This window comes from Nicotiana tabacum, chromosome 10, assembly GCF_000715075.1.
Source record: "Nicotiana tabacum cultivar K326 chromosome 10, ASM71507v2, whole genome shotgun sequence".
Classification (NCBI taxonomy): domain Eukaryota; kingdom Viridiplantae; phylum Streptophyta; class Magnoliopsida; order Solanales; family Solanaceae; genus Nicotiana; species Nicotiana tabacum.
This window is the reverse complement of record NC_134089.1, coordinates 22,483,017-22,495,652: the sequence shown is the minus strand read 5'-3', so window position 1 is coordinate 22,495,652 and position 12,636 is coordinate 22,483,017. Positions and strand designations below refer to the sequence as shown.

General features: G+C 40.1%; 1 protein-coding gene across 1 annotated transcript; it reads right to left on the bottom strand.

Annotated features, from left to right (window-relative positions):
* Positions 1 to 8,199: 8,199 nt before the first annotated feature.
* On the bottom strand, positions 8,200 to 10,617 carry LOC107788447 (actin-depolymerizing factor 1). Its single transcript, XM_016610128.2, has 3 exons — positions 10,442 to 10,617; positions 8,788 to 9,053; positions 8,200 to 8,553 (listed from the first exon to the last, which is right to left on the bottom strand). Exons 1-3 carry the CDS (start codon positions 10,442 to 10,444, stop codon positions 8,403 to 8,405), a joined length of 420 nt encoding a protein of 139 aa, XP_016465614.1. The 5' UTR covers positions 10,445 to 10,617; the 3' UTR covers positions 8,200 to 8,402.
* Between the last annotated feature and the right edge of the window lie 2,019 nt (positions 10,618 to 12,636).

Sequence of the window (12,636 nt, the reverse complement as noted above, 5' to 3'; positions counted from 1 at the left end):
CTTATTATATCAAAACACTTTGTGCCTCAAAGAAGTCTACTATTTTCACATTTAACAGCTCAAGGGCCAAAACCCCGAATGCACCCGAACACTCGGGGACTGTTATCGACAATCGACATATCGAGTCATCGAACACTCAAACTTATAAGACCTCAAAGAGGCGCACTCGAACTTATAAGACCTCAAAGAGGCAAACTCGAACTTATAAGACCTCAAAGAGGCACACAAGAGTTCACAAGACCTCAAAGAGGCATCCCCTCGATATTAGGCCAATGCCATCACACTCGGGGACTAAAGGCTATGGCCATATCAAAGACTACGGTCATATGAAAAGGCTACGGCCTAAATAATACGGCTCGAAGACATCCGACTTCTTCCATAAAACTAAAGGCCTTCAAATACTTTGAAAAAATCGGTTAAATCAGGCTACTCTCGGCAAAAGCAAATTATAAGGGGCTTCGATAAAATCAGCCCTCGAATAATGCGAAGGCTTCAATAACATCGGCCTTCAAAAAAACCTCAAAAGGTATCTTATTAACGTTGCATATCAAATAACAAACGAGGTTCCAATCAATCGAACCTTCGAAAAAATTGAACGAGTATGAATACAAAAAATACATGCTAAGGCATACCAAATTTTTCACTAAATCTTTAGCCAGAAAGATGGAAAAATTTATAGCCATTTTAGAGGCCGAATTGGCCCCTAAAGAGCCTAAGGGCCAACCCAAAAGAGCCTAAGGGACAACTCAAAAGAGCCTAAGGGACAACCTAAAAGAGCCTAAGGGCCAACTCAAAAGAGCCTAAGGGCCAACCCAAAAGAGCCTAAGGGCCAACCTAAAAGAGCCTAAGGTTCAACCTAAAAAGAGCCTAAAGGCCAACTCTAAAGAGCCTAAGGGCCGATATTTAAAAGCCTAAGGGCCAATGTTTAAGGAGCTTAAAGGACGAAGCACACCATTTTCGAGACCTTACCTTACTTGAACTCGAAAGTCCTTCACCCCGAGCTTATATCAAATTAACTTAAGAATCGGCTCGAAGTTCGAACCTTAAGGGGTAACCTAAGGGTATTATATTCTAAGTTGAACACATCGAACTTATCGTCAACAACACCAAATCTCATTTCAAAAGTGAAGGCAAGGCGGAATTTAACACAAAAACAAAGATGAAGCAAAAGTCTTTTATATTCAAGAAATGGTCTAAAACACATTTACAAAACTCCCCCATCGAGCCCTTACATAAAATTAAAAAAGGCCTAGTCTACCATCGGGGTCACTCACTCGGAGGCAGCATCTACCGAAACTACATCTTCGGTGGTCGGACCTTCGAAAACCTGATCTTCGGGGGCCTCTTCTCCCTTTAGGACTTCGTCTTCGTCCTCCCCACTCCCGGAGCCGCTGACAGAATCCTCATCAGTAGATAGCAGTGCAGCTGCCTCTTCTTCCAAAGCCTTCACCTTCTCAATTTCTGCAGAAAGGTCAAAGCCTTTGGCATGCACTTCCTCGAGAGTTTGCCTTCGAGATTCCAGCCGAGAATGATTGACGGCGTAGGATAACTTAAGCTCGGCTGCAATAGATATCTCCCTAGCCCGAGCATTGGCAGCTGCAACATCGGTTCGGTAAGAGGACACAAACGCATCAGCTTCGGACTTAACCTTAGATAACTCAGCGGCCACCTCAGCGTGAAGCTCCTTAAATTTACGGGCCCTCCTCCTTTGCATTCCAAAGCTGATTCTCGGTCGAGGCCAGCTGTTCCCGAAGACTATCTTTTTCAGAAGCCAAGCGATCCATATTTTGCTTCCACCCGAGGGTTACAACCTCTTTGGTCTTAAGCTTATCCCGGAGCTGCTCCACTAGGACAACCTTTTCCTGGAACTGCAAAGGTGGAACATTAGACGCCAAAAAAAATAAGTACAAAATACGCTTACAAAGGCTATATCACCTTTTCAACGAGCTTGACCCGCTCTTGGGAAGCCTTCATAGAACTAGCTCGAAGATCATTGAGCTCCCTATCACGACCCAAAATCCTAACCCGGTCGTGATGGCTTCTCTCGTGAGGACAAGGCCAACCAATCAACAAAACAGTACATCTCTTTATAATTACTTAGCAGGAATAAGTCGAGATCATGGACAATATAATCTTAAATGCGAAATAAACATGATAGAACAAGGAAAACCCTCCCAACTCAGCCCGAAATCGGGGTGTCACAAGTCATGAGCTACTACAGAGTTTACTAATATTTTACAAAGTCTGGAATTATCATAAATAACAAAGATAAGGGAGAAAACGGGGTTGCGGACGTCAACAGCTACCTCGTTACTCCTAGTCACCGCCTGGTCTGGAAAGAATCAGCGCTCATGAGCGAACTCAGCTCTGCCTGTATCTGCACACATGGTGCAGGGAGTAATGTGAGTACTCCGACCTAGTGAGTAATAAAAATAAATAACGAGTGAAAACATGAAATCTCATAACGGCACAATATAGTGCTATCCCAAGCAGTAAAATCAGTTATACAGTAAAATAATGAGTATCAGATAATTCTTCTTTTAAAATAGTAAAGACAAATAATTTCCACAGTAAGGATAAATCAAAAGCTTGCCCCTCGGGCTCAATATGTAAATCTCAGTATAGTATCAGCCCGTCGGCTCACTCCCAACTCACCAGCACACAACATCAGCCCCTCAGACTCACTCCCAACTCACCACACACAAGCAACGACCTCTCGGGCCCACTCCCAACTCACCTAGGTACCCTGCGCTCACTGGGGGTGTGTACAGACTCCAGAGGAGCTCCTACAGCCCAAGCGCAATATCAATAGGCCTGAAAGCCTTCACACATCACACACGAGGCCTGAAAACCTCCTCATATAACACTCGAGGCCTGAAAGCCTCCTCACATCACTCAACATATCCTCACGTATGGCCCTCGGCCTCAATCAGTCCAGAAAATAATCATAAGCCTCTTGGGCATCAGTAAAACAATAGTGCTCAGCTCAACAACATTATAAATGTCATTAAATCTCGAGTTGAGTATAAATGTAGTTGAGTTCACAAAATAATATAATTCAATTGGACCGAGTTCAAATAATATTTCAATTCGTGAGGAAAATAGTGATGTAAATTCACAAAAGATTTCAGATAATTGGCACGAAGCCCAAATATGGCAATAAGCCCAATCATAGTGAAAAACAATAAATCTTTATCAATTACGCGGTAAAAATATCAACTGGGATGGACCAAGTCACAATCCCCAATAGTAAATGACCCCGCGCTCGTCATACAACGCGTGTCTCATCTCAACATAGCAGTATGTTGTGCAATCCGGGGTTTCAAACCCTCAGTGCATCATTTAAAATCATTACTCACCTCAAGACGGTCCAATGTCTACTCCGCTATGCCCTTGCCCCTCGAATTTACCTCTTCGCGCGTCGAATCTGGTCAAAACCACAACGAATACATTACAATAGGCTAAGGGAATATAACCCAATCGAAAAGACTCGAAAAATATCGAAATTCACAAAATTCGCAAAACCCGAGCCCCGGGCCCACTGCTCGAAAAATTACAAAAGTCACATCACCGGATTCCTCGTCTCGCCACGAGTCCGTACATATAAAATTTACCAAAATCGGAGTTCAAATGGCCCCTCAAATCTTCAAATCTTATTTTCAAATCCCTAGGCCTAAATCTTCAATTTACTCCTCAAAAACATGTAATCTAGTTGGATTATTCGATGATAATTCAATATTATGGAGTAGAAATAATCACAAGTGACTTACCTCAAGATTTCCCAAGATTTCTTGCTAAAAATCGCCCAAAATCCGAGCTTGGAAGTCAAGAAAAATGACCAAACTCGGACTGCTGGACATTAAATCTGTCCAAAAATTTTCGGTACTATTCACGCGGGGAAATGTTCATGCCCGTGAGGTCACTGTTCACTGTTCACCCGCGCGGTTACTTTTCACGCGCGGGTACTGTTCACTGCTGCAGAAAATACAGCAGCTTTTAAGAAATTTGCAGCACAGCCATTTTTCACTAAAATGGCTCTAACTCCATCATACGAACTCGGAATTAGACGATTCTCATTCCTATGAGTCACAAATAATAATACAAACACAACCCTTCAATCGAAACTCAATTCGGAGCTCGTTTGCCCAGTTCAATACCCATTTCGCTCGTTAAACAATTAACTCACATTTCACGTCAAAAACCCAATCACGACTTGATGAAATTAAACCAAAGTTTTCAGATCAGTTCTATAATTCATGATTTAAATTCTGGAAGTCTCGAAATCAAATTTGGATCTCTAGAACTAAAAATGAACCTTGAGATCATTACATTTATGCTCAAAACGGCAAAAATCTTCCAAAAATGACCCGTTGGGCATCCGAAACACACCCGAGGCCCCCGGGACCCCGACCAATAATACCAACCAGTCCCAAAATACATTACGGACTTGCTCGAGGCCTCAAATCACATCAAACAACGCTAAAATCATGAATCAACCTCAAATCCAAGTTTTATGAACTTTAGAATTTTCAACTTCTATTTCCGATGCCGAAACCTATCAAATCACGTCCGATTGACTTCAAATTTTGCACACAAGTCCAAAATGACATAACGAAGCTACAGAAATTCTCGGAATTCCATTCCGACCGTCGGATCAAAATTTCACCTATCAACCGGAAATCGCCAAAATACTAACTTCGCCAAAATGAGCTAATTTCTTCACCGGACCTCCAAAATTAATTCCGATTGCGCTCCTAGGCCTTAAATCATCCCCCGAAACTAACCGAATCATCGGAATTCAATTCCGAGCCCTCTAACTCACAAGTCAACGTCCGGTTGACTTTTCCAAACTAATTCTTCCTTAAAGAGACTAATTGTCCCATTTCATACCAAACTCGATCCGAATTGACTCAAATTCACCAAGTACACATATTGAAACATGAATAAGCATTTAACGGGGAATATGGGACGAAAATACAGGAAACGACGGTTCGGGTCGTTACACTCCCCCTCTCTTTTGGTATAGAGAACCTTGAGTCTGTTCATCTATGACATAAGCTTCCTAAGCTCATTTTTACATCGGGCAAGCTCAGCTCGAGACTTGGAAAAAGCCTGATCGAAGAGCATCACAGACTAAACACAAAAGAAGGAGGTCAGAAAAGCAAGAATCAAACTCTGAATGTAGTTGTTAAGTCAAAATTTACTTGCTTTCGAAGCTTCTCAGCCTCTTCGAGGATGAACGAGGCGTCAAGATCGGGGCCCTCTTCGATCCCGGCAAGGTATTGGTCGAAGATGTCATTCTCTCCATGAGATGCTCCCACATCAGAAGTCTTCATATCTTAGGCATCCCGTATTTTCCCCTCAGAAAATGACGGGCCTGGCAAAGAGTCATCCACATCAACCACTCCGAGTGGATCTATCTGGGCCTTCTCCCGCCTTAGAGGAACCTCAAGATTGGGTTCTCTGAGTTCATCGACCATGTGCCCTTCAAGACGGGGCGCTTCCTCGCCACTAGTCGGTTCGAGAGCCTTGCTCGAGCTCCCCCCAGGAACTCTCTCGGCTTGAGGTTGAACCGCTTCAGTGGCCTCCGGCTCAGCAACCTTTGAAGGATCGATGCCTCCTCCTCTCCGAGTTATTAACGGGCGAACATCTTCGTCCTCAGCCTCATCTCTCTCTTCGTCCTCTGCACGAAAACGTGCAACAACTTCCGTAGTCAAGGCCACTATATCGGCTCTAGATTTTCGAAGCCTGGCCTTTTTCGGTTTCGGGGACTCCGCCGGTGACCCTTTCTTTTTTTCTTGTCCTTGGCAGGTTTTTTGGTCTCTCCCTCGCCAGCTGGGGGCGGCCTCATCGAAACAACATCTCTGAGGCCTGCACAAGCGCAAAGTTAAGTGTATTGCTAAGGAGTATTTCACTAAGGGATTTGAGTATGCAAATAATAAGGAATCACCGTAGTTTTTGGCCTCCCATCGGCCTTTGGCAAAATCGCGCCAGACGCGCTCAGCATATGTAAAAGTGGAAGCTAGTTACCGAACCCAGCCCGGGAGGTCCACAACCGCACGTGGATACCATTCAACGGCTGCATCATCAAAAGGGAGTTAGTTCAAATAAAAGGGAAAAAGGTCTAAGTAATGAAGAATGCTCGGTAGGTCTGTACATATGCTTCATATTCTATTCCTCGGGGAACGACATCTTTTCAGCAGGAATCAGATCGGAGGTCCTGACTCGAACAAAGCGACTCATCCACCCTCAGTCCTTATCCTCATCGATGCTAGCGAAGAAAGACTTTGGAGATGGACGTTGCAATTTTATCAGACCACCTCGATAGAGACGAGGGCTGAATAACCTGATTAGATGGTCGAGGGTAAAAGGTATCCCTTCGACTTTGCTTGAAAAGTACCTAATTAGGTGAACAATCCGCCAGAAGGAGGGATAAATTTGGCCGATTGTCACTTGGTATTGCCGACAGAAATCGAGGATCACTAGGTCGGGAAAGGGCAAAGAAAGATCTACGGGACCTAAGGTAAATGGGTATGTGTACACGCTTAGGAACCCCGCTTTGTGAGTGGTAATATCCTCATCGGGTGAAAGGATCAGCACGTGCACTTCATCCCCTTCATCCCCCAACGACAATCTGCCTTCACTTGTTTAAGTTCGGTTATTAAGCTAATGTACCGAGACATGGGTTCACATCGTCCTGGAACCGAAGCAGGCTTGTCAACCTTGAATCAGAAGACGTATCACAAAGCCCGAGGGTGCACTCCTCAATACTGGGGGTACCACCGTTTTATTCTTCGACGGGGATGAAGACGAAGAGGCCTTAGAAGTTTTTGTGGAACTGTCTTAGAAGTTTTTGCCATTTTGTTGTGAAAATTCAGAAGAAGGAGAAGGAGCTGGTTAAGAAATAGGCACAAGGAAGGAATAAGTGCAGAGAGGATGTGATGATATTGAAAAAGTACAAGTTTGAAGAGTGAAGGATTGAAGTATTTATAGAGGCTGTCTAAGCGTGCTGGAGAAGCTAAATGGATGACCAATAACCGTCTTTCATTAAAGGTTTTTCAAAAAATGTGTAGGCATAACTTTTGCACGACTATTCAGGCACACGGACCGCCGACCTCACTAGACTGACGTCGTGATTGGGACATCGAAGGAGCGAGAATCAGATCGTTTCTTATAACGCGGGGACTATCTGTATACGGTCAAAATCAAGGGGCCCGAATTCGAAGTCTTAAATTGGCTATAAGTTCGAGTCCGGGCGACTCGAAGTGGGGGTCGGATCTGACTATGAAGCACACACCTCAAGGGAGCAAATTGAAGGCCTGACAAGACCTACATCGAGGGCAGTACAATTTCGATGACACTCAAGAAAGAACGGGAATTTTTCAAGGACACGTGGATCAGGCATAAATTAAAGGATAAGATTTGTACGAGTCGGTACAGGTCCGTACTAGGTTGTTATACACCTGTACCAATAGAATTCTTTACCACTATATTGGGATTTTCTCCTCTTATATAAAGGGGCCCCCAATCATTTGTAAAGAACACATTATTCATTGCAATAGAACATTCTACTTTGCTTTTCTCGTGCTCCACAATTGTTCTTCAGCTTTATTGTCTTACTTTATTTGCTCTTAACTCACCTCGAAGCCCCCGAGATAATCGAGTTCGAGATCCCCGTTGCTCTAAGAACACTGGTTTGGTTCATCAATTCTTCTTGTTTAAACCTAATATTGCTTGTATATTTACTAGTATTGGAATAAATCACATATCTTTAAAACTATAATTCACCTTTACTTGTTACTCACATTTTTCGAGGTAAACAAATATTATATTTACTAGATTAAAAAAATAACTTGACAAAGTGTTTGCACAACATAGCAAGGCATTAGAATAGCCTATTGAATAAAAGAGTGATCAAGCACTCCTCATTGTGCTGAGAAATAAGATCAATTCTCTTATTAGGAAACACTAAAATTCTCACAGCTTATTCTTGACAGCTTCTCAACTTCAATTAAGTTACAACTATGCAACTGCCAATTAGAACAGCAATCAGCTTGCTTTGTCCATTCCAAAACAAGAATCATAGGGCTAAGTGTCAAATCAGATATTGAAAAGCAATCTAACTGTATCCTATCCCTTAGAAATGGATACATATTAGCTTGTAAATCATGCTACCAGTGAAACACTCAGAAGAATAAATTCTCAAGTAACAAATTACATCATATACCAAACATCATAAAACTTGTTCATTAAATAGTACATATAACTGTAGCACTTGGCAACCAATATCAATCATCTCTTGCCAAGTATCTGTCACACTATAAATATTTCCAATAAGTAAAGATGATTGCATTAGGAGTTTTCTCACTTATAAGGTCCATCTGATACCTATCCATCGATATCTAGTTGGCGCGGCTCTTAATAACATCAAGTCCCATTTCAGTTGGGTCGGTTGCTTGCAACTCGACCTGAATTCCGTCGAGCTCTCTCTTGAATCTGTCCTTTGAACTGGCGTAGATCATCTTGCTTCTCACCCTCGACGTGTCAGGGGACCTTGAATTGAAGAGAAAAAAACCACATTGAGACAACAAGGCAATATAACAATTTAGTTTAAAATGCTTATGAATTGTTTTTCTTGACCGGAGGGTCTTTCGGAAAGAGCCTCGCTACTTCCACAAGGTAGGGGTAAGGTCTGCGTACACTTTACCCTCCTCAAACCTCACAATGTGGGATTACACTAGGTATGTTGTTGTTGTAGCTTAAAATGTTTATGAACATCAAAAATACCATGCAATGAAAAAGATCCTGCTTTTCTGGCAATTCTCGGCAGTGACAAAGTCAAAATCGTAGACAGCATATCTACATTCATTATCAGGAAGACTTGCAGCGAAATCCTCATAGCTTTCGGTTGGCTCACCAACCTTTTCAACCACAACCTGCTTTTGTTTCTCTTCTATCTTAAAAACGATAAAGCGGTGAGTCCTTTTGGCTTTCAGCTCCAAGAACCTTAACTTGCAGTCATCGTGCACAGCCATTCCAGACGCTGCATTAGCCTATACCATAATCAGAAATCCTCAGATTGTGTTAGAACTTGTACAATATTTAATCAATCACAAGATTTTGAAGCAAAACAGTTCAATACTTATCGTCAAATTCAATCAAAAGAGACCATCACAATAAATCTACATTGTTCTCTATTGATCAATCAAGACACACAGAAGCTATAATGCCAAATGTTTACTAGGTTCATTTATGGAATTTAATGTCATTGCATCAGTCGGTTGTTGCCATGTGACCAGGAGGTCACGGATTCGAGTCGTGGAAACAGCCTCTTCCAGAAATGCTTGGTAAGGCTGCGTACAATAGACCCTTCCCGGACCCCGTACATAGCGAGAGCTTAGTGCACTTGGCATCAGTCTGCTGCTGCCAATTATCATCAGCTAGATATATTTTTTTCAAAAAGCAACGATCTTTTATTGGTCCGATTGAGTTAACGAGAGTCCATTCTTATTCATATATTCCTCCAATACGCAGCAGCCAAGTTAAGAGAAAAAGAAAATCCAAATGCAAAAGATTCTAAACATGGATTAGATCAAAGAACAGAACTCCATAATCCACGAAGATAAGAAAATCATCGAATTCTAACAAAGTCAGTACTCAGTAGATCAAGAAACTATGAAAACACATCAGATCCACGAGATAAAAACATATCAAACAATTTTTGAATTCTGAGCTGAACCCAAATATAATTTAATCAGAATTTTCAATTACAACACTACCAGCTCTAATCAAATACCCATCAAGCTGAAATAATCACAATTTTTTTTTTTATAAAGATCACTTTTTTAGCCAACACCCATATAGCTAATCTTATCAGATCAATCACAGATCAAAAACTAAACCCATTACACAATCTTTCTACTAAAACACACAGACACACACACATAAAAAGAAAAAAGAAAAAAAAATCCACAAAGATCGTTTTTTCAGCTAATACACATATAGCTTATCTTATCAGATCAATCACAGATCAAAAACTAAACCCATAACTAAATCTTTCTACTAAAATACACACACACACACACACACACACACACAAATATAAAACACAAAAAATCCATAACGATCATTTTTTAACCAAAAACCCATATAGATTATCTTATCAGACTAATCACATCAACAACTAAACTCATTAACAAAATATTTCTACTAACACACACACACACACACACACACCAAGAAAGCACAGGAACTCCATAAAGATCACCTTTTTAGCCAAAACCCAGATAGCTTATCTTATCAGCTTAATCACAAATCAAAAACTAAACCCATTAACGAAAAATTTCTACTCAAACACACACACACACACACGAAAGAAGAAAATTAACAGTGAAATTAAAATCTGCAAGAAAAGCAAAAAGGGGGATGAAATTTGACTCACCATTTTGATTGTATTGGAAGTTGAAAATTGGGGGAAATTGGAAGAGATTGAAGGGCTAAAGCTCAAGGCTCAAGAACGCGGTGTTCTGTGAATGTAAAGCTAGAGGAGCGCCTCTTGTTCTTAATAAGGTGGCTTCAATGGAAGGGAATTTTTATTGTGTGGTTGTCGTACACTCATAGTTGTGTGAGTGCAGGGGAATAAATTTGTAATGACTTGGCGCCGCGTATTCTTAAGTCTGTCGGCTTAAGCTTAGCTGAAGACCTAACGACACCGTTTAGTAGGCATTCTGTGTTATTAAAAAAAATACTTAACTATATTGGTTAATTTTGTTTATTGATTTGAATTTTGTGTTCCAGATTAAGTAACTGAAGGTAAATACACGTTTCTTTAAAGTGTTTTCGTCTACCTAATTTGTCAAGATTGAAAAGTTATAAAGTATAATAACCTATAATAATTAGATTAAAATGATACTTTTATTCAAAACATTGTCATTGTAAAATCTTTAGTACATTTATTGAAGAGACAGAGGGAGGCTGAAAAAATATTGGAGAGAGACGATTAGGTAGGACTTGGTGCGTCTTTAACTTATTGAGGATATAACTCTTGATAGAAAGTTGTGTAGGTCGAGAATTAAGGTAGAATGTTAGTAGATAGTAAAACATACTTCCTCGCCCGGTAGTTTTAATATTACTCTTATTGCCCTATTCTTAGTTGTCTATCACTATTTGATGTTGATTAGTTTGGTTTTGTTAATATCTCTATGTTATCACTGTTTTTTTCATGACTTTTTTATTATTATTATTATATATTATTTATTTATAGTTGCGATTATACTGATTTTGTGGATTTATCAAAAACAGACTTTCTATCTGCATAAACTATGAGTAAGATCTGTGTGCACACTACTACGACCTCACTTGAGAGATTTCACTAAATTTGTTATTGTTATTTGTACAGAGTATTATATTATTGTAGAACACGGCTTCGCTCGAAAAGCATAGCAAAGCTATGAGATTAATTAGATGATTATTTTTGTTTTCTTTTCTGTTGTTTCTCTATTTTTTTTTTTTTTTTTTTTTTTTTTTTTTTTTTTGAGTAACAGATTGGAAAGTAATGCCACAACAACATGGGGTCCATGTAGAATCTTTCTTTGCCTTTCTCTGCGTTAATCCCACGCTACTGATTTTAAGTTTTTATTTTTATTTTTATTTTGCTCATTTATTTATTGTGTCCACAATATTTACATTATAATTATGAATAAAAAAAAATTATGTAGTAGCAGTGCACCACAAGAAAAGTGAGTGAAACAGTCGCAGTGCACTTTAAGAAAATGTCACTTTATTTGGCATCTTATACTAATATTTTCCTTTTTACTACATAGAAATAAAATTCCATTTGGAGATAAACTAGCGAAAATAAAATCTTCAAAAAGTTAGTACATTCCCTAGCACTACTAGTGATTTCTTTTTGGTCAAAGGAGATAAAAGAAAGTGAAGGATTTTTTCTTTTATAATCATCGTGAATCTTCTATATATTTAGAAACTTTCTATTTATTTGCGAATACACAACAAAAGGTAGAAGCTCTAGGAGATACTTGTTTATTGTAAAAATGATAATAACAATTAAATTTGATTATAGGACTCTAAAAATACGTGATCTATTTTTATGCTGGTTGTTAAGCAGTTGATGTCATGTATGTGAGACTTAGAAACGAAATAAAAGTTAAGGATAGGGCAATAATCAAACCGTTAGGCCAATTATCGGAGCCTCGAGCTTGTCGATTCGGGGCCTCGAGGTCGATTCTGGAGCGCGGCTGGGAGCTATCGAGGGGGTTCGGAATATGGCTAACAGTCACAATAAAATTAACGGAGGCTCTTTATGGCCAATAATAAACAATAAATGATGAACAAATATGAAGATAATAAATGAAAGCAATAATATCAAGAGAATATGTTAGAGGACAAATAGAATGCTCTTGTATGTTTCGTGTGGAGCAACTGAAACAACAGGCCTCTACAAGATGACAAGGATCCCCTTTATATAGGAGAGGAATCCCAACATAGTACAAAATACATTAATGATAAAGAAATGGGGATGGGACAGCTAGATGACATCTTGATCAAGGGTTAGGGCGATCCACTAGGCCATGTCAGTCCTAGCCACGTGCCTTGGGAACTCCCCATTTCTATCATGGT